General features: G+C 43.0%; 1 protein-coding gene across 2 annotated transcripts in view; it reads right to left on the bottom strand.

The window, feature by feature from the left end:
• SOS1 (SOS Ras/Rac guanine nucleotide exchange factor 1) overlaps positions 1-22,309 on the bottom strand; it is a 66,399-nt gene extending 44,090 nt beyond the window's left edge. For both annotated transcript variants that reach the window (XM_066625307.1, XM_066625315.1), the window contains exons 1-6: positions 21,867-22,309; positions 8,942-9,067; positions 8,578-8,709; positions 6,632-6,796; positions 4,398-4,607; positions 989-1,132 (exon numbers count right to left, since the gene is read on the bottom strand). In XM_066625307.1, coding sequence (XP_066481404.1) covers positions 989-1,132; positions 4,398-4,607; positions 6,632-6,796; positions 8,578-8,709; positions 8,942-9,067; positions 21,867-21,953 — 864 coding nt within the window. In that variant the 5' untranslated portion in view covers positions 21,954-22,309. The remainder of the gene's footprint in view (positions 1-988; positions 1,133-4,397; positions 4,608-6,631; positions 6,797-8,577; positions 8,710-8,941; positions 9,068-21,866) is intronic.
• Between the last annotated feature and the right edge of the window lie 735 nt (positions 22,310-23,044).

The raw sequence follows: 23,044 nt of genomic DNA, 5'->3' as shown, positions 1-23,044 counted from the left end.
ACTAGAGCATGGGTCACCGTGGCCAAGTCTGACCAGTACAGGTATGGTTGCAGCTCTTGGATCAGACAAAGATGAGCAAAAGTTTCCTTCACCACAACCACCAGCTTGGAAATCCAGGAGCAGTTTTGCATCCAGGAGAACCCCTAAACTGTGGGACTGCTCCTTCAGAGGGAGTGCAATCCCATTCAGAGCAGAACAACCCCAAGACTGGATTGCTCTCCAGCTTCTGAAGACTGATTGAAAAAGGATGATAGCAACTGAAACTAGCTAGCCAGGAACCAGAAGAAACTTTAAGCACAACCATCTTCCCCCTTCCCAATGGTTCTTCAGAGTCTGAAGAATGTTCTGGAAGAGCGGGGCAAATTAGCCTGAGGCCAGATGAGCTGCTGACTGGGTTTGGTAGTGGGCAGGTCCAGGGCACATACACTCCAGTTCACCACTCTCCCCGGATGTGCCATCCGCTGCTTTACCCTGCCACTGAGTGGACTGGCCTTAGCAATACGGGTATATTCAGTGAGCCCTCCTTATCTATGGGCTTGGCACCTGGGGATTTAAATATCTGTGGGTGCCAAGCCTACTTCAGAAAACCCATCTGAGGTAGGGCCTCAGAGGACCTCCCAGACACGACCAGAAATGGCTTCTGGTTGTGTCCAGGAGGTGTCCTGATGCATGGGAAGGTCACACATTGTGTATTCCAGTTGTGTCCAGGAGGCCTTCTAAGGCACAGGGAGGCATTCTGAGGAAGGTAACTGTATGGCACATCCTGTTTGCTGCCCACCCCCACCCCCCGAATTTCATTATCCACGGAATTTAGTATCCATGGGATTCCTGGAACAGAATTTGGTGGGGCCACTGTGAGATACAGGAAACTGGACTAGATGGGCCTAAGGCCTGATCCAGTGGGGTTGTTCTTATGTAGATCCTCCACTGATACCAAGGGTCTGCATGATTCACTCAGTATCTATTAGAAAGACACAGAACCACTTACCTCTGCCAAATCTTCAAAACAGCTTCCTACTAAAGGGTGGGGACTGCCTTCATCTGTCATTTCTACTGTATCTTCAATGTGGCCCAACAACTTCACACTAAGTTCATGAATATCGGATATTCGACTGAATATATTTTCTACATCCTACAAAAATAAATAAGTTGATAAACAGGAACTGGAAATTAGAATTAAGACATTAAACCAGATGTTGCATAAAGATTTTGCTTTTTTGTTCAGCTTTGGAAAAGGGGTTATGGTCAGCTGGATTATGGTGGTTGAATAAGACTGCTGCAGTTTTTTGAGGGGAACTCAAAAGTTTTTTCTGCTTTTTAATACAGGTCCAACCTTGTTATACACTGATTTTTTCTACACGGATTTGACTCAACAGGAATGGCCAGTGCAAAAAAGAAGGATGTGCTGATCCCTGGAGAAGGGGAAAAATGCATCCCTTTAAAATCACAGTCAGTCCTTTAACAATAGCCTAGTTAGCCTTGTTAATGAGAAGGAGGGCAGGCGTCTACCAATCATTCTCTCTCCAGTTTCACTCCAAGGCAAAGCAACCCTCCCCTTCCCCCTGAGCATGTGAAAGAAAGATCACTTTGCTCTGGGTGAAAGGAGGGGTCCTTGACTTGCCTGGAGAGAGACTGATTGATGGATTGTTTGCCTAATGACTGTCTTAACATCACAAAGGTCAGCAAGGCTGTTTTCAAAATCACCAACAAAGGAAATTTGTTTTTTAAATTGATTTGCTTTAGTGCCATTGTTTTGCCATCCACTTCCAGTTCTGGGAACTGAACCCTCAATTAGAATAATGAGACTCAACCTGTATTTGTTTTATTATTAGGCACATAACTACATAGGCAAAATTGCCTACAGACCAGTAAGACAGGGTATAAATGCCTTAAATAAAAATAAAGAAATGTGAAAGAACCAATAACAGTACATCATCCATGCCAGCAATAGCAATACATTGGTTATCAATCAAAACAAGAATGAGCACTGCAAGAAGTCAGACGATACTGCAAAAAGTCATACATGTATGAAGATAACAAAAAGTCAAGAAATGAATGTAAGGTTATTCCACACAATGAGCTTTAATGTACCTATTACTAAAGAACAACTGGCTTACAAAAGAAAATGGTCACTGTTCTGCTCTATAGTGCAGATTTTGAATTAACCTGATGTATCAAACCTATGCAGTGGTATACATATAATATGGTTTGGTTTTAAAATACTGAGCACATTGGTATTTATCCTAAACTAGAGACCTGTGTAGCTAGTATTAGAAATGTGCACAACACATGGAGGAAGCAGAAGTACACCAGCACATCCTGTCCTGCATAATGCACTCCTAAAGCCCTGACCCCCACAATTATAGTGCTTGCCTGCAGTGACAAACACTGAACCTATGATTTTATAATCATAGAGTTGGAAGGGACCCACAAAGTCATCCAGTCCAACTCCCTACCTGTAGCAGGAAATTCTCTCTTGCAGGTGCTTGTTGAGTCTCTGCATGAAGAGCTCCAGTGAAGAAAAATTCCCCATGATAATTTGGCTCTCTCAATTATCAGGTCATTATCTGCTCTCAGCTGATGAGCTACACATTTGTAATAGGAACCAGAACACTCATATATGTTCTTATCTCTTTCTATTGTTTTCTAAGGCAGACAAGGATGTTTTCTAAGGATGTTTTCTTTTCTAAGGATTGTTTTCTAAGGCAGAAGACAATTCTAAGGATGCTTGGTAGCCAGATATGAGTGCAGATCACTGACAGAAGTGTTGCAGGGACGTGTGTCGTGCAGAAAGAAGCATGCTTCGGTTTGTACTTTTCCCCACAATATTCTTCTGGAGATGGCGCAAAGAACCCTGTATCTTGTTCAGAGATACCAAAATGATCAGGTGGTTTTTAGTTTGGGGAAAAAAGAGATTAGATTTGCCTGACAAGATTTGTTTTTGACAAATCCATGTTGGCTTCTATTAATCACAGAGCTGTTATCCAAAGGTTTGCAGAGTGCATTTTTAATAACTTGTTCTAATATCTTCCCAAGTTTTGTAGTCAGACTAATGGGTGTGTAATTTCCCAGGTCATCTTTTTTAAAGATTGGGACTACATTAGTCTCTGCGCTCTAGCGCAGAGGCTCTCAAACTGGGGCACTAAAACACCCCAGACAAAGAAGCTCTGTCTGTGCCCCTTTAAGGGTCAGGGCAGGGGAAATGCAGCAACATGATTGCGCAGCTGCCAGGGCTTTCAGAGGCATTTTTACACTTACTGGAGCTCACACTGGCCTTTGGGGAGCAGGATGCCCTGTGGAGGCCTCCACAGGGGTCCTCAAGCCTTGTAAAATCTAAAAATAAAAACTGCAACCTACTTCTGGCTTCACAATCATGAAATTTTTAGATTTTACTATATTTTTAGATTTTACAAGGCTTGGGGAGCCCTCTGCTGTGCCCCCCTGCCCTGGAGGGCGGTGTAAGCTCAGGTAAGTGTAAAAATGCCCTGAAAGCCCTGGCAGAGACGCGATCATCCCAAGCGTGTCGCTGCATTCCACTCTCCCCCCACTAAGAGTTACAGTGGGTCACAAACTCCCAGAGAGTTTGGGAACTGCTGCTCTAGTGGTACCTCCTCTGTCCTCCAGGATTTCCCTAAGATTTGACAGATGCTCTGTGAGTACATTGGATTGGGAGGCCAAATGCAGTGCAACCAACACTGGTAAAGTAAGGGCAGAAGGGAGGTCTTTTTCAAGACTGCGAAAAGCACACACTGGAGTTTGCCCACTGAACCGAGCCTCCTAATGCTGCTTTGTCATGTTGCTTTTGCTGGTCCCGCTGCTAAGCAGTGAGGGTCTGGGAGTCCCATGGGTACCACCAGATACCAGCTCAAGTACCACTGGTTAAGGAACACTGTACTAGGATGAAATTCATCTGGTCCAAATGACTTGAATTCACTTAGGACAGTTAAGTGGTTGTTAACTAGTTCCCTGTCGATCTTAATCTGTAGACCTGTGCCATTCATGTTTTTATTAGCTCTGTGGGGATTAGCTCTCCCTCCCCCACTGCCCAATGATCCAGCATCCACAATTGCACAGTCCTCCTTCTGAGAAAAGACGGACACAAAGTAGGAGAATGTTGGGTGTCCAGCATTCCCAATCACAGAGAGAATCTCTTTCTGGGAACAGCACTTATCATTGCAGATAAATGCTATACTTGTCAGAGTAGGCTTCAAGACAGTGTAAGTGAGAATGCGTTAGCTTGGGGGCAGGGTTTGCCAAAGCACTCTTGCTGCTGCCCTCACATCTTGCACACACTTAATAACATCTCAACATGGCATAGTACTCAATTCAGAAGAGGTTATTCCAACATAACGCAAACAACTCTTGCAGTATACACGAAAATAAGTCAACATACTTACATGACCTGAAAATAGCTTGGGGTTTGCAATAAAAGGCTCTCTAAAAACTTTTATTATGAGATTTAGCTCCCTTATAAACTGTCGAACCTCTGCCATGAATGACTTTACAAGATCATAGTACGTTTGTTCTCCTGAAGTGGATGGTTCTTCATCAGACAGAGTCAGTGTACCAATGTCCTCTACATCCTGATGGAACATATCCATCAACACCTGTTCAAATAATTAAAGTGGAAAAAAGAAGAGTAATTACTTTAGAGATATATATGTGCACTTGTAAGTTAAGAACACTGGGGAAATGAGATCACTGCAAGCCAAACTGAAAATTAGAAAAGAAACTATATCTTGAAACAGGTATATCATATCAGGCATAAAGAAAAAAAGCCTCTGAAGAACTAGCAATGGTTATACTCCGTCCCATACTGTTTAATCACCCAGTGTAGTATGCAGTGACCAAAACTGGAAGATAGAATTCTCAAGTCCACATTACAAAGATGCCTCAGTATTCTAATACTGAGCAGGAGGTCAGTCTAGAGGGTAGAGCCTCCGTCTGCCTGAAGATAACATCCACAAGGTCGCCAGTTCGAGGCCACCGGCACCATGCGACCTTGAAGCAGCTGACAAGCTGAAGCCGAGCCATTCCATCTGCTCTGAGCGTGGGAGGATGGAGGCCAGAATGTGAAGCCAGATCGGAACGAAACACCTTGAATGTAGTGGTTCTTGAAAGAAAGAACCTTCTTTCAAATTGTAAAAATCCCTATTTAATAAGGGATTTAAATAAAAGCCTGCCTATGTAAACCGCCTTGAATAAAGTCTTGAATAAAGACCAAGAAAGGCGGTATATAAATACCTGTTATTATTATTATTAATACACACAATTGGAATTTAGGTATAATTTTGCTGATTCACTCAAGAATCCTGAGCATTCTCATGGAGGATAGATTAATAGTTACTAGTCATGATTGCTGCATGCTATCCTCCGGGTTTAGAGGCAGTATGCTTCCCAAAACCAGTTGTAGAGGAGCAATGGTGGGAGAGAAGTATGCCTTTCTGTCCTGCTTGTGGGCTCTCTAGAGACAGCTGGCAAACCACTTGGGGAAACAGGATGCTGGATCAGATGAATCATTGGCCCAATCCAGCAGAGCTTTTCTTATGTTATTACACTGTGGATGGATAGTATGTAAACGTCAAGTAGTCCCTGAAGGACCAGTGTAAGGAAACAGCAAGAGAAATAAGAATTCAACAGGAGAATGCTAAAAATAGCTTTAGGTAATCACTAATTTTAATTAACAGTATCAAAAGATTTTAAAATGATAAAAAGGTATTAATCTCATGCACGACCTGAAATTTGCTCAGAACATAATTATAGAATATTCAGATTAGAATCTTGGGTAGGGGAGTCCATAAGCTCAGTTCAGCATGGCAGTTCCACTAGCTGCTGTCTGAAGCAACCTGATCTCTCAGGCTACTGGGAACAGCACTGTGTATGAGGTATTTCTTGAGATGTTGAAGGCATCATAATACTTGGTTGGTCCCCTCAAACCTTGAATGCTCTCTCTCAAGTTTTCAGTAGTCAGCATAGGTGACTTCCCCAGCATAGGTGGGGGCTCCGTATCCTTGGATCTGGCTCAACGTGGGTCCCCCGGGACCTGTGTGGAGTCAGATTTGGCCCCACCTGAGTTCTCTGGAGGCAACTGGAGCTGTGCTCTGGTTGCCTCCAGCAGGTTTTCTGAAGCCTGCAGAGGCAGCACACGTCCAGGGCTTCCCTGGGTCTCCGAATGCCTCATATGGCTTAAAAACGTCACTTTCGGTTTTGCGTTTTTTAGATCAAAAAGGCTATTCTGACACACACTGCCTCTGCAGGTTTCAGAAAGCCCTCTGGAGAGAGGGCTTATGGGGCTGGAAATTGTGGCTTTGATTATCAGCAACATTGTCCTAAACTAACCGCTTTTGAAGCCAAAATACAACTCAGCACAAATTATGCAAGTGTTTGACTTGTCTCCCAGGGCCTAGGCCAATACAGCTGGATGATTAATGGACCACACACCCTATAGCAAGAGCCAGGATCTCCTATAATACACAGAGGCTTCAAGATAAAAAGTTAATCATGCTAAGTAATGAGCCCCACTGAACTCACAGGGACTTCTGAGTAAAAATGGTGATGTTTGGCCTACTAAATATAGTTAGTTTGACTACAGCTACATTGTTTAGTAATTGCAAATATAAAATACACTTACCTTATCAGCACACATTGCCACTTTAATGTCTTGTTTTGTAATTTCAAAGTGTCTTATATTTCGTACATAATTCCCAACCAACTTTAAGATATCCGCAGAAATGTATTCTAATACTGCTACTATGTAAACAGATACTTGATGATCAACTTTATAACCTAGAACTTCCTGAAAGAAAGAAAAGTTAACTTGATGCTTGCCTATGAAAATCCAAAAAAGAAATGCATGTTTCTAAACACTAATAAACTTACTAAATCTAGTATAATTTAGCAGGTCCATGTTTTTTTAGTTGCTTAATAAGACTAACAACCATGCTACAGCTGAAACACTGATTTATGAGTTACAAGACCATCAATATTGTTAACCACAGAATTGTAACATTCCGTTAATCAACTTTCACAAAAGTTGTTGTAGTCTGCACTTTTTTCATCCTAAAACAGTATAAAAGATATCTAGTATCTGAAGTATCAAAAGAAGTAGATTTTTGAGATCCTAGACGCCTGGCTACCTAAACTAATATTGGAACCTTCTATTACTTAGGCCAGCTCTTGTCAAACTATAACCTGCAGGTTGGATCTGGTGTTTGGCAAGACCCCTCTCCTGTGAGCAGCACTTATTGTTTTACCACGCTGCCCCTTTGTTCTTCACCAGATCTGGGCACAGGAACACTTTGAGCAGTCACGTCTTCTCAGACATCCTGCTGCAAAGCCTGCTGGAACTTTGGGCAATAGACGTGACTGCCTAGACTAGAGCTCAGATCGAGTGACTGTCCAGAGCCCAGATCGAGTGAAGAATGAAGCACAGTGCAGCAGAATGGTAAGTGCTGGTCTGGACAAGGAGGGCATTTTTAGAGGTAAAAATTAGCACCTAGGCACCCAAAACAGAGGTCCAGTCTATTTATACATGGATTTTTTATACATGGATATGACTCAACATGAATGGCCACTGCAAATGAGAAGGAATGTACTGATCCCTGGAAAAGGGGAAAATACACCCCTTTAAAATCAGTTTAAAAAACTGAACAGTCCTTTAACAATAGAGAAAGAGGAGAGAAATGAGAGAGAAAGAGGAGATGAGAGAGAAAGAATGAGGAGATGGCTGACAATCCATCAATCCTTCTCTCTCCAGGTGACCCCTCCCTTCCCCCTCCCCCCGGAGCATGTGAAATAAAGGTGATCTCTTTACATTGGTGAAAGGAGGGGCTGAGTGTAAGCTCTCAGCTCTTTGTAAGCTCTTGGAGGAGAACTGATTTAATGACTCTTGTCTTACATCACAAAGGTCAGCAAGGTTGTTTTTAAATCACTGGAGCAAAGAATGTTTGTTTTTTAAATTGATTTGCTATAGTGAGTGCTTGGAACAGAACTCACACGAATAATTAGGCTCAACCTGTATTTTTCTAGGCCTAGTTGTACTTCTGAGGATCAGCAATATCCAAATTCCATAAATTCACTTATTACAGCAAGTAGCACTCTCTTTTCTAACAAACCTTCATGTTTCTCTTCTGAATGGTGGGGGGGGGTACTCCCCTGCTGCACTTCTGGGGCACTCCAAGTGCACTGTGACACTGACAAGTGCCAGACCTCTACCATGCAGGGAGGTGAGCATCATTCCTGACCTCACAGACTATTGGAGCACCTCTGGATCTCAGCATCACAGCAAACAAGACCTGGTCCATCTAACATGGTAAACGTGCAGGAATGTAGCAACCACAAGTTTCGGCTGGTACCAACAATAGCCCAAAATGTATGAACTCCTGGTTGAAGTAGTTTCTAGTTAAGGTGGTAGACTGCTTATGCAATCTAGATATTGAATCTATTATGCAATCTAGAATCTTGAAAAGAAGATCAAGGTATAGTTTTGTTATTGCTTTATGAAGTTTCTTTAGGAATTGTGACAAACAGACATGGTTCGACGTGTAATATTTTATACACTGTATTCATAATGCTTACTTTTAACAGTGGGTGAATTTTTTCTACAGGAAGAAATAGTGGATTTCTTCGCTTCCTCTTTTCAATTGCAGACTGTGCATCAGCTATTGCCCACTTATCAATAGGATGGGGAAAACTCTTTTGTACACGATCCTTTAGAAACAAAACCAGAACTTCAGGTAAGTATATAAACAACATGTATTCAAGCATATAACATTTACTGAAAGTGTTCTGGATCACTGAAAACTACCTGGCTGGGACAAAGCAGCATTCCTGCAATATATATAAGCAGACTAGCTAAAACCGATGTCTACATTTTTACACACACATATTTACATACACCTGAAGATAAATCAGAATGTACTTTAACAAACTTTCATTATACCTCTACATCCAGAAAGCTTCTTGGCTGAGCTTGGCACAGCATGTTTAACAATTGCAGAATCAACTCTTCAACGTATTGCAGAGCATCTTCAGTAGATGACAATTTAGGGTGGACTTGCATCTGAACCTACAGTCAACATAAAAAAAAAAATCAAACTTGCATTTCTAACTAGCATCTCAAATACATAGTATAGCATGTCTGAACATAGCATGCAAATACCCTGTTACCAGGCTTGCCTTTTTTCTATAAGTTTCTAGTCTTCACAGCTTCCAAGAAAATTCAGAAAGCATAATTGCTTAGGATAACTGAAGTAATTTCTCTCAACTTACCACAGCCTGCAGCAGTCAGACCCAGTGGCATAGCTAGGTCATTTTGACACTTCGGCCCGTAAATTTTTCTCACCACTCATATGACAAAATTTGTCAACACCTGCCAGGATGGGGAGTGAAATTGGGCGCCAGTCAGAATGGGAACACAGGTCTACCCAGTAGGTAGATCTGGGCTCCAGGTTTGGACAGGAGCCCATGTCTACCTGCCCAGTAAACCTTAGCCACAGAGGCCAAAGTTCAACTAGGAGCTCAGGTCTGTCTGCCTGCCTGGTTGACCTGGGCTCTGGAGTTAAGATAGTGCTCATGCCCCCCCCACCCAACCCTCCTAAGGTCACCACATTGCTAACACCTTATTGGTTCCATAACAACATCTCATTGGCTCGTTAAACAATCAGTCGCATTGGTACATTTTTGAGTTAAGAAAATTGTACTTTTTACATAAGACAATTACATTTTTGTTTTCTGGTTTTTTGGCCATAATTTTTGCTAGAATGGAGATATTTCACTTCAGTTTGTTTCACTGCATTCTGCTGTAAATTACACATCAAATGGTAATGACATGATGGTATTATTCCTAACAACTGTGATTTTGGTCACTAGTGGTGTCATCTCCCCCGAGGGTGGCACCTGGGACAGACCAATCCCCTGCTAGCTATGCCACTGCTCAGACCATTATCTAAGAGTGAGAAACAGAGAGAGGGATCTCTAAATTGCAGGTGTCAACTGGCTATCTCAAACAGCAAAAACAAAACTGGCAAGTAGTAAACATAAGAGCAAGGCCTACGCTATGGAAGTTCCTGATTCAAACCACAATTCAGCTCTGAACACTGAGTAATGAGAAAGGAAGAGGATGGCTACATGTGGCAAAAGAAATGTAAGAAGGTGATAGGGGAGGCCAAGCGAGACTATGAGGAACGCATGGCCAGCAACATTAAGGGGAATAATAAAAGCTTCTTCAAATATGTTAGAAGCAGGAAACCCGCCAGAGAAGCGGTTGGCCCTCTGGATGGTGAGGGAGGGAAAGGGGAGATAAAAGGAGACTTAGAGATGGCAGAGAAATTAAATGAGTTCTTTGCATCTGTCTTCACGGCAGAAGACCTCGGGCAGATACCGCTGCCCGAACGGCCCCTCCTAACCGAGGAGTTAAGTCAGATAGAGGTTAAAAGAGAAGATGTTTCAGACCTCATTGATAAATTAAAGATCAATAAGTCACCGGGCCCTGATGGCATACACCCAAGGGTTATTAAGGAATTGAAGAATGAAGTTGCAGATCTCTTGACAAAGGTATGCAACTTGTCCCTCAAAACGGCCACGGTACCAGAAGATTGGAGGATAGCAAATGTCACGCCTATTTTTAAAAAGGGAAAGAGGGGGGACCCGGGAAACTATAGGCCGGTCAGCCTAACATCTATACCGGGTAAGATGGTGGAATGCCTCATCAAAGATAGGATCTCAAAACACATAGACGAACAGGCCTTGCTGAGGGAGAGTCAACATGGCTTCTGTAAGGGTAAGTCTTGCCTCACAAACCTTATAGAATTCTTTGAAAAGGTCAACAGGCATGTGGATGCGGGAGAACCCGTGGACATTATATATCTGGACTTTCAGAAGGCGTTTGACACGGTCCCTCACCAAAGGCTACTGAAAAAACTCCACAGTCAGGGAATTAGAGGACAGGTCCTCTCGTGGATTGAGAACTGGTTGGAGGCCAGGAAGCAGAGAGTGGGTGTCAATGGGCAATTTTCACAATGGAGAGAGGTGAAAAGCGGTGTGCCCCAAGGATCTGTCCTGGGACTGGTGCTTTTCAACCTCTTCATAAATGACCTGGAGACAGGGTTGAGCAGTGAAGTGGCTAAGTTTGCAGATGACACCAAACTTTTCCGAGTGGTAAAGACCAGAAGTGATTGTGAGGAGCTCCAGGAGGATCTCTCCAGACTGGCAGAATGGGCAGCAAAATGGCAGATGCGCTTCAATGTCAGTAAGTGTAAAGTCATGCACATTGGGGCAAAAAATCAAAACTTTAGATATAGGCTGATGGGTTCTGAGCTGTCTGTGACAGATCAGGAGAGAGATCTTGGGGTGGTGGTGGACAGGTCGATGAAAGTGTCGACCCAATGTGCGGCGGCAGTGAAGAAGGCCAATTCTATGCTTGGGATCATTAGGAAGGGTATTGAGAACAAAACGGTTAGTATTATAATGCCGTTGTACAAATCTATGGTAAGGCCACACCTGGAGTATTGTGTCCAGTTCTGGTCGCCGCATCTCAAAAAAGACATAGTGGAAATGGAAAAGGTGCAAAAGAGAGCGACTAAGATGATTACGGGGCTGGGGCACCTTCCTTATGAGGAAAGGCTACGGCGTTTGGGCCTCTTCAGCCTAGAAAAGAGACGCTTGAGGGGGGACATGATTGAGACATACAAAATTATGCAGGGGATGGACAGAGTGGATAGGGAGATGCTCTTTACACTCTCACATAATACCAGAACCAGGGGACATCCACTAAAATTGAGTGTTGGGCGGGTTAGGACAGACAAAAGAAAATATTTCTTTACTCAGCGCGTGGTCGGTCTGTGGAACTCCTTGCCACAGGATGTGGTGCTGGCGTCTAACCTAGACGCCTTTAAAAGGGGATTGGACGAGTTTCTGGAGGAAAAATCCATTATGGGGTACAAGCCATGATGTGTATGCGCAACCTCCTGATTTTAGGAATGGGTTAAGTCAGAATGCCAGATGTAGGGGAGAGCACCAGGATGAGGTCTCTTGTTATCTGGTGTGCTCCCTGGGGCATTTGGTGGGCCGCTGTGAGATACAGGAAGCTGGACTAGATGGGCCTATGGCCTGATCCAGTGGGGCTGTTCTTATGTTCTTATGTTCTTATATGTTTGCAGGTTTGAAAATCAAAAACAAAAAGTACATAGAATTAATATGCATAGAACAAACATGATGCAGCAACTTTGCTGAAGCTAGGGCGATCTCAGTGCCAAGATGGAGACCACAGGAACTTGTACGCCACTTGAGGTTCCATGTATGGAAGAGAGATGGGACATAAATACTATTTAAAACAAAGAATTTCTGGGCACAGAAAAAATGTGTAGACCTTGGCAACATAATGCAAAAACAGAAGGAACTCCTTTCCAAGAAAAGATGCTAATAAGAAACCTATAATGTAACCAAGAAGTAGCTATAAAATGTGGCTATCTAGTTACATATCATTAAACATGTAACTTCATCATACAGAAGTAATATTAAGATGTCTAATTTTATTAGGTTTATATGCCATTCCATTTGAGGGAAATAATATATTAGCATAACTCAAGTTTCTTTCTCTAGCTGGAACCAACATCTGAAAAATCCACAGCTTCCAATTCTGATTTTGCTTCAAAAATAACATCATAAGGAAAATTTGTGCAAAACAGAAACAAGCCTCTTTCTTTCACATGTAAGTTTTTTCTTGATTGTAAACTTTCAAACGTTATCGGTTTTTCAACTGGTATATAAAATGGAGAAATCTGAGGCAAGGAAGGTCATGGAAACGGTTGTAGAAAGGCCTTGTCACCATAATGCATAAGCAAATTGCTTATTAGATTCCCAAACTGTCATTTTACACCAAATACCCAGATACTCTGTATTCTGCAATATTTTGAAGTTATTTTTTCAATTTCAAATCCTAAGAGCATTGACTTACAGTGAAATTCTATGAATATGTCAGTCACTGAATTCAAAAGGATTTACTCCCAGATAAGGATGCAAAGGATTGCACCCTTAGGAAATCACAAATCAAGTCAAGAGAAATTCCACTATTTTGAATCACCACTATTTTGAATCTTATTTTGAATCACCACTATTTTGAATCACCACTATTTTGAATCTTAGATCTAAGAGATTTCTAGCACAGTGTATAGGTAGTATTAAAATATTTTAAAACACAGAGTTAAGTAGAATTTCATTCTTGCTTAAAAACCTCCAATGAGTTTACTACCTCCCACAGCAGACTTTTTCACTGTCAAACACTTTGAACTGCCAGGAAGTTCTTCCTAATGTTTAATTGAAATCCCCCATTATGGTAATTTAAACCAATTTGTCCCGGACCGACATTCTGAAGCAAGTAAAAACAAATCTGCTCTATCTTCCAAAAGATAGTCCCACATATATTTATAGATAGCCCATATTTTACATAGAATTTACTTGCACGAATTCAACTACATGTGCTCAGCAAACACAAAATCAAACAAAGGAGGAATAGCAACTGTTTAATTAGTGAAATTGATTCCGCCTGCCATTCAATTTACAAAATACATGCCCTGGAATGAGCCTGAAGTCAGAGGTTCTGTTGTTGAAGCCATTGTTCCCTCAATCAGTCTCAGTTCTCATTCACCTCTCAGTTTTTAAAGAAACAGAATGTACAGACAATTCTCTTGATATGTGAATTTGCTATCTGCAAATTTGCTTAAATGTGAGGTGCAGAATTTTCACCTACCTCTCATTATCTGCTATTCTGTTCTCATTATCTGTGAATACAGTGCTGGTGCACTCAGGGCAGGGGGTGCTGGGTGCAGCTTAAAGCAGGCAGGTGGGGCGAGAAAGGTTGTGGGAAGAGGAGAAGAAACAGTGGCCTCCTCACAAGCAGAAGGTAGCACAAGAGATGCATATGCAGCCAATTATACTTTTCATTTTTTTAGAAAGTTGTCTAGATTGGGTCAAATTACTGCATCAAGTGGGCATTGGTATTGGCCCAAGGAGACAATTTGTGTCCGCTCTCAGAATTGCCCCACCATCTTGGGGACTCCAGCTGAACCTTCACAACCCTGGCATCACGAGAGGTCTCTGAAAGGCTTTCCGAGGGCTGCTCGAGGGCTGGGGCAAGCCTAGGGAAGGAGATGAGATGTGGAGGAAGAGGATGGGTGAAGCAACCCCCTCCTCACTGTTGAACTCAGAGGCCTCGTTGTTGGACCAGCAACCTTTGGGTCAAGGGACAGCCAACACAGAGAAATTGTCATTGCCACAACCTTTAACATATTGAAGGACATACAGCACAGGAAGAGGAAGAGGATGCATCAGATGTTGGATATGTTAATAAGCCCCAATAATAAGCTATCACCAAGCCCCACAGACTTCAAGGTAAGGTTCATAAAGTTCATGGAGTTTATGTTGAAGAGAGTCCCCTGGAACTGAACCTCGTTTTCCCCAGAGGCTCTATGATTCAGTATCTGCTAAATCTGCTAGGTTTTCCAGGAACCTTGCTCTAGCACAGGGATCTCCAAACCCCGGCCCAGGGGCCAGATGTGGCCCAGTGAGCCTCTATCCGGATTGCGGCCAGCCTCTTATCCCCTGAAAGCCTCTGGCCCACTCGACTGAACATGACCAGAGCTGTGCTCTGATTGCATCTGGAGGGTGTTCCGAGGGCAGGAGTGGCTGAGTGAATGAGCCCACTCATTCATTTATTCATTCATCTAAGTTCCATCTCTAATTTATTTATTTAAATTTTATATTTAAATTTTTTTCCGGGCCTCAGCACTGCGCCAGATATTTCATGCGGCCCTCTGGCCAAAAAGTTTGGAGACCCCTGTTCTAGCAGATAACGAGAACTGTATTTTTCAGTTTCAGGAATTTTCAAGGTAATTTTATTTTCATATTTCATTTGGCTTTAGGCCTACTCTGGAATGTAACCTTTGTAAAAGATGCAGACTGACTATAATTATGTTCTCTCTTAAACATCTCTTATCCAAACCAAATATGAACTCCTTCCACCTTTCTTCACAGGACATAGTCACCAGCCCCCTCACAGTCCCAGTCACCCTACCTGGACTTGCTGTCCAGTTCGTCAATATCCCACTTATACTATGGCACCCAAAACAATATTCCAGGTGGGAACTGACTAAAGCAGAATGCAGCAGTACCATTAGTTCTCTCATTTTTGATACTACTGCTGATGCAGCCTAGAACTGCATATGTCTTCTTTGGCACCGTGTCACACTGCCAGCTTATAGTCCACTAGAATGGCTATAATCAGTGATTTTCAGCCTTTTTCAACTCATGGCACACTGACAAGGCACTAAAATGGTCAAGGCACACTACCAGGTATTTGACAATTGACAAGGCTGCCAGTCGAGGCTAACATCTCCCATTGGCCCTATTAATAAATTACCTTCCCCCAAATTCTGTGGCACACCTGTGGACCACTCACAGCACACCAGTGTGCCACGGCACAGTGGTTGGAAATGGCTGGCCTATATCTTTTTCACACTGTACAGGCAAGTATCCCCAATCTTATATAACGGTTTCAGATTCTTCTTGTCCAAATGCAGACCTTTACATTTATCCTTGCTCAAGTTCACATTGTAGTTTTCTTTCCTGTCAAGATAATTTTGGATTCTGCTCCTGTCTACAGAGACATTAGCTTCTCCTCCCAATCTGGTGTCATCTGCAAATGTAATGAGGCTCCCCTCTACCCCTTCATTCAAGTTATTTATAAGGATACTGAACATCATCAGACCTAAGACAGAGCCCTGGATCACCCCACTTGTCACTTCCCTCTAGGTCAGGGGTGTCCAAACTTTTTTGGCAAGAGGGCCACATCTCTCTGACACTGTGTTGGGGGCCGTGGAAAAAAGAATTTACATTTAAAATTTGAATAAATTTACATAAATGAATATATCAGAGATGGAACTTATGTGAATGAATGAACGTCTTACAATAGTTCAAGGTCTCCAAAAGGCCTTGCACAAAGCAAGACCGGCCTTTCTGTCACTGCCGCTGAAGAGTATAATTTATTCAAAGACGTGAAATAGCAAGCAGTCCACGTGAGAAGTTGAACAGTCACCCTCACACTGACAGCAGTTGCAATGGGCCAGCACGAGCTCCAGCAAGTATCTGGAGGGCTAGAGGCTCACTAGAAACTGGGGGCATCTCGCAGGCTGTACTGCGAATCCCTGAGGGCTACAAGTGGCCCCCAGGTCAGGGTTTGGGCACCCCTGCTCTAGGTAGATGAAGATCTGTTGACATGTACAGGCTTCCCCCATATCTGTGAGTGTTCCACTCTGGTCTCCCCCCACAGATACAGAAACAGCAGATAAAGGGGAACCCTATATAAAGAACAATGCTCTGTGCTTCCCCAAGCCAATAACATTTGCTTTTATTTATTACCAGTAGAAGCACGTTTCTTCCTTAAATAGGAGTTTCTTGCTTAATTGAGGAACGCAACATGCAGAAGACAGCCTGCACACTATAGGGAGGAAACAAAAAATGCTATCAGGAAGCTTCCTGCTCTCTGCTAACTTTTGTCGTCTCCTCCCTCTAGCATTCAGACTGCCTCCTGCATGTTACATTCATTGGTTAAGCAAGAAACTATTGTTTTTAAGGAAAAAACATGCATGCTTCAACTGGTATTAAAGAAAAAACAAAGGTAATGGGCACAGGGGGCAGGAACCATGAATAGGTGAAACCGTGGATACCGAATCCACGAATACAGGGAGACATCTGTACTCTGAGCACAGTATTCAAGAGAGCCGTGGATCCAATAAACAGCAGCTTCATCTAGCCCATACTCCACCATGACAATATGGAGAACCTTGTAAAAAGCGTTACTGAAATCCAGATATATTATATCCACCACACCCTATACCTCTACCAAGGTACTCTGTCATAAAAGTAGATAAGGTTTGTCTGACAAAACTTGTTCTTAAGAAAACCATGCTGGCTATTAACAATCAGCACTCCCTTTACTAAATACTCACAGACGGTTTAAAGATTTGCTCCAGTACCTTTCCAACTATCAACATCAAGACCACCGGCTGATAGTTGCCCGGATCTTCTTTTTCCCTTTCGTGAGAGCAGTTACCATGTTTGCTCTCTTCCAGTCCCCTGGCACTTCCCTGGTTCTCCAAGAGTTCTCAAAGATTATAGACAGAGGGTCCAAGAGAACATCCACCAGTTCTTTGAGTATTCACAATGCAGTTCATCAAGACCATTAACAGTTATCAGCCATTAACCACATGTTTAGTCCTATACCTGGCATAAAACATGTAACATATACCAAATAGGAAACTGGATTACTGCACCATTAGGATATATGCCATTATTCCAATATGACACTTTTAACAGCTAGAATGAGTTTTCATGACAGCTTTGGATGTTACTCCCCCTCCTCAAATTTATCCTGTAATTTATTATTTATTTTATTTATTTAAGAGTTTTATACCCTGCCTTTCCATCCCACTTAAAGGCCCTCAAGGCAACTAATTGGGCCCTTCGCCCAGATAAGTTCTAGTTTCTTTGTTCTTTCTTAGAATATTTACAGTTTAGTAGCACTGACTTAGGTTTTAATCCTAAAACACACTTACTATGAAGTAAATCCCACTGACCTCAGTAGGACTTACTTCTAAGCAAACATTATCAAAATTCCAGTTTACTTTTTGGTCCCAATGGCACCAGGAGTAAAGGGACTGAAAACAAAGGTAAAAAAGACAATTGCGTAGATCAATTTGTGATGATAATAGGGGAAAGTTAGCATTCCAGCATTCATTAGGCAGTAGAACAAATACAGCCACAAAACAGATAAGCATCAGGTTGCTGTCTGAGAGCCTCTGCTGTTCCAACACATTTATTATAAATAGGGGAAAAATCATGTTTGAACACATATTTTCCAAAACACAACCACTCTGTTCCATAATTACACTATAAAACCATTTTAGCTGAGGCAAAGTTAAATGCAACACTGTGGTCCTATCATCATCAAGATGGATAAAATTAAATTACACCCAAGGCCTTGCAGATGCAGGAGGTGGCATTTGTACACAAAACTCAAGGTGTGCTCATATAAGTCTGAAACTGCTCCATATACTGTATTACATTCTAGTTTAACATTCTGTAGATAGCACTGTGCTATCTTATGCTCCATATTTTAGCTCACAAATGAAAGTTTCCATAGCTCACAATGGGTAGCTGGAACACCAAACATATCAAATTTCAACAACAGTTTTGTGCAGACAAGAGTAAAAAACATCAATAGTGTATACAAGAAAAACTGTAATCTGTTTCCCCTGAACTGAAAGCTAAACAGACAATGCATTGTAAACATGCTTACTCTGTATCTATGTTCTATAGAACATCAAAAGGCATACTCCAGGCATTAGAAAAAGTCAGTTTAGATCTGTACAACAGCCCAGAACGCTGTTTACAACTTTAGACACTGCTCAAAGTAAATTTCACTGGGCAACTGAAAGTCTTGCATTTTTCAAAACTGAAGCACAAACCCAGCGTTCAGCACTAAGGGCCAATGATTTCAGTGGAGTTTAAGCAAAGACACCGTTTTACAGCTCAAATTTTATTTCAAACAAATAAAGAACTTTGATAAAAACAATGGTCTGAAGTCATTTCATCTTCACCAAGACATAGTAGTGCCTCACAGTAACAATCTTTCTCTTATTAAGGTTACATAAAAGTTACTGCATTTCAGATGACAAATTATCAAACAATAAAACTGAAGCCATCATGTTAATTTTTAAACTGCAATTCCTTTGTTAGGAAATCTGAAATTACTACCAAAGCAAATTAATGTGCCAGTTTTAAAAATCACTGTATTCAAGCATGTCAGGTTTTTCTAACTATTAAAGTTTTAAAAAGATCTCATTTAGGTGGATGTAGACATAAAATCGCTACAGTGCAATCCTAAATATGTTTACTCAAAAGTAAGTCCCCCTGACCTCAATGTTCTCTCGTATGTAGAATTGTTGCCTCAGTCTCCGAGTAGTTAGCAGGAACATGCAACAGATACCACAATTCCTCACACTCCCTTTTCAGAGCTAACCATGACACAGGATTATGTCTGCATTAATGCTAATCAGAGACTGAAAGGGTTAGAAGTTACTTTGCAAGCCCTAGTTATAGTTAACTATGGTTAATACTGATTTTTGTACAGATGTAACTGTACAATAATTAGTTCTGTAAAGAGAAAGAGTGAAAATTTGTGTACAAGAAGGAAGAGAGCAGCCTGTTTGGTGATTTGGAAGATACAGACAAAATGAAATGAAGTATTTTTGACACTGAACTTTATTATATACTGCTTCAAAATATTGGTACAAAACACCCAGATGCCACCTCAACCCGAAGTCCATATGAGGTGGGACACAGATACTACTCCCCTGCTGCTAAGCGACCCTCAAACCCCTCACAAAAAGGGAAAGGGAGAAGAACCCGTCCCTTCTCTTCAGGACAGCAGTGGCCTCCTTCTCCCTCTAGCAATACTGGAAGGAAAGGGGGGAAGGTACTGCGAATGTTGTCATCACCTGCTCATGCTCTCTGCCTACTTCACTCCTCCTGTTAGTTTTCAAAAAAGGCCAATGAGAGGATGAGGAGAGAGGCAGCCTCAAAGGTAAGAAGTCTCATCCTTCCTTGCCTCTCCCTGCCCCCTCAGCTGCAGTAAAGTAGGCAGCCAACATGAAGAGGTGGTGGTACCCATGGCACCATCCCTCACTCTTTTATCACCACTGAAGGGCAAGGAGGCTGCTACTCTCCTGATCCTCTTTCTACTCACTCGGGAAGAGGATCAAAGTGCTGATCAGAGCCCTTACATCAGCAGTGGCTTGGAGGAAGGGGGGATTCTCATCAGTTTGCTGTTGCACACAATGCATTCAGATTGAATATCAGTGGGTTGGCAGCAAATACACCCCTTTGGGACTGCAAGACCAAACATTAACATACTGCCTCAGGATAAGGAAAGACTGCCAGGTTGTACTAAAGTTGCATCCAGGTGCAAGCTGTGTGGGTTGAATTTCCCCTGTCAATCAATATACATGCACAACTTGGGAGATCTGGGTTCAAAACCTAGCTTCACCACAGCTGGCCCAGCAAGTCAAGTTCATCTGTAAAATGTGACCAACCTCATAAAAGGTACATTGGAAAAAGAACAGTTGTGACCTGAGCTGGTATTCAGGGACACACTGTATTACAAATATAAACACACAGAACTCTCATAGGCAGATTCCCTCATATCACATGAAGTCCTACAGACCTAACATTCCTCAAAAATTATTAAGAACTAGAAGTTTTTTAGTTGTTTGTTTTGAACACCTTTATGATAGAAAGCCTGTGGTTGAAAAGCTCTTCTTTTCAAGTTGTTCAATAAAATAATCTTTGATTTGTACCACTTAACTGCCGGTTCCACAGATTCCCAGAAAACAAAACTCCCCTAATTCCATAGAACAGAAAGATGCAGAATAATTGCAATAATATTGAAATATATTGGGAGAGAAGACCACTAAGGATGTCATTATCATAGCAGCAAGTTATAGGATCCTCTTCATGCAAGTAAGCATCCAGCATGTTTTAAGAATATTGTGTACGTAAATACAATATACTGCAATATACAGTATCTGAACCATTTTGAACCCAGTGTGCCTTCACTGTGGTGAACATGACATTTACATTTTCAGCTGTACAAAAGGTCCTTCTGCCTTTCTTAATTCTGGGTCACATAGTTGAATTTAGTTATCTTTTAAACTTAGTTTATATTTTAATATGTGTGCGTATATGCCTGCAATGTACAGATCAGGGACTAGCTTTCCTAAAGTGCTATTTCAAGAAGCAAGTGAGGGTTAGTGAACCAAGTATTGTATACATAAAATGCTCTGCCTTGCAGGTTCTTCTGTCTGTCTGTCTGTCACTCACACACACACTTTATCTGTACTTCTGTCTCTAGGGTGGTGGTTGTGGGGGGAGCGCCAATGATTTAACCTAGGATCTCCAGTTGCTGACTGCTATGTGGTACAGGTAACTTCATGCACCTCAGCTCTTGCTTTAAAAACCTCAGTCCTCAATAATAGCAAGCTTAACTAGTGTGTCCAACAGTTTACCATATCCTGGGAAGGAGACCATGATTGTATCAAAGGATTAAAATTCATGCTGTTAAAAATCCAACTTTTTGTTCTGTGACTTTTCCAGAACTTTGTCAGGGAAACAAGCCTTGAGAGGACACATTGCTAGTTTGTATTTGTAAACAAAATCGTGACCTCCCAACGATGAATCTTCCAAACAGTCTGGTTGATAATCCTAGATGCTTCTTGCAAATGCCCCAAAACTCAACAATAAACTACACAATACTATACTACTACTAGTAGCACTATACTACACGACTACTACTAGTAGTATAGTATTGTGTAGCATATTGTTGAGTAGTAGTAAAATTCCTACTATTAATACTATTACTATTATATAGCAAGACTACTATATACTACTACTACTATTCTTGAATACTATTCTTGAGTAGTAGTAGTAAAATTCCTGCTATTAATACTATTACTATTATATGGCTATACTACTACTATTCTTGAGTAATTGTAGTACAATTCCTACTATTAACACAATTACTACTATATAGCAATAGTACCACATACTACTACTGACACTACTATTACTAGTAAATACTACGTAATGTTGACAGTAAGCGGCCTCGGGCGCAGTCCCAGAAGGGGGGCAGAGAGCTGGGCGCAGACACTGCCCAGGTCCCTGGAGGGCGACGGCAGCCGGGTGAAAGTCGGGAGCCACCCAGCCTGGAGACTCGCTGAAGACGCAGGGCCGGGCCGGTCCCCTGCGCGGCTCACCTTCTTGAGGGCGGGCACGAGCAGCCCCCGCCACTTGGGCGCGTTCTCCTCGCTGAAGAACTCGTATTGCAGCGGCGGCGCCTGCATCCTGCTCGCGCCGTCCCGTCCCCGGAGAGGGGAAGCGGCGGGAGTCAGTGCCGAGGCGGTTCCCAGGGCCGGCGCGGCGGGAGACGCTCGGAGCCTGAGGAGGGCCGAGGCGGCGGGGGCCGCCGGGGGGGGCAGCGGCAGGACCCAGCGTCGGGGGGCGGCGGCGTCATCCCTTCCTCGGTCCCCCGCCGCCCGGCCCGGCCTTGTCTCACGCAGCGCCGGGGCCGGCCTGGGACAAGACACCGCCGGGCCTCGCCCTGACAGGGCGGGAGGCGCTGGCAATGGCAAGACAGTGACGGTTGCGCGGGGGGAGGGGCGGGGTTCCGACCGCGGCTTTGAACTCTTGGGGTTCTTGCCTTGCCTTGACGGTTACAACCGCTAGCGCATGCGCAGTTCGCGCAGCCGCCGACAGTGCATGCGCAGTTCGAGCGGCACGCACGCCCCTCCCCACCCACCCCCTTTTCCTCGCCCGCTCGGCTTTCCCTTTTCCGTTCTTCGCCCTTCGCCTTCCTTTCGAGTGCGGAAGTGAGAGTCGCAAGGCCTTCTCAATCGATCAATCGAGGTCTGCCGGTCGAATACCGAGCGCTCGCTCGAAGCGTTTTCATGTTCGGAGAGGGGATAGAGAGGGCATGTTCGGACTTTCTGCACAGCACCCCCTGCGGAGTGGAGGACATTCGACACCAAACTCCATAAGAGACTGGAGATGTGTGCATTGGACCATTTTCATGAAGCCCCCTAGTGGCCTCTGTGGGGCAGGCAGAGGGAGCAGGTGGGGCTGGTTTTACAGTGGGGTCCTAGTTGCTGTTCTTGTTACTTCCATTCAGTGTGTGGGCGCTAGACAAAGTTTGACAAGGAAAAGCACCACTCCCATAGATTGCTCATAAAACAAGGTCAGGTATCAGCAGTTTGGAGTTGTGGCAGCGTTAGGGCACAATCCTAACCAGGTCTACTCTGAAGTAAGTCCTACTTTGTTCAATAGGGCATACACTCAGGAAAGTGTGGTTAGGATTGAAGCCTTAGGCTCTTTTCAGTAGACACAAAAACCAGGGACTGCAGTGGGTGGGAGGCAGGTGAGGCAGAGCCTCCCCTCC

The sequence above is a fragment of the Tiliqua scincoides genome, chromosome 1, assembly GCF_035046505.1.
Source record: "Tiliqua scincoides isolate rTilSci1 chromosome 1, rTilSci1.hap2, whole genome shotgun sequence".
Taxonomy (NCBI): domain Eukaryota; kingdom Metazoa; phylum Chordata; class Lepidosauria; order Squamata; family Scincidae; genus Tiliqua; species Tiliqua scincoides.
Note: the sequence above shows the minus strand (reverse complement) of the source record. Positions and strands in the feature narration are given on the sequence as shown.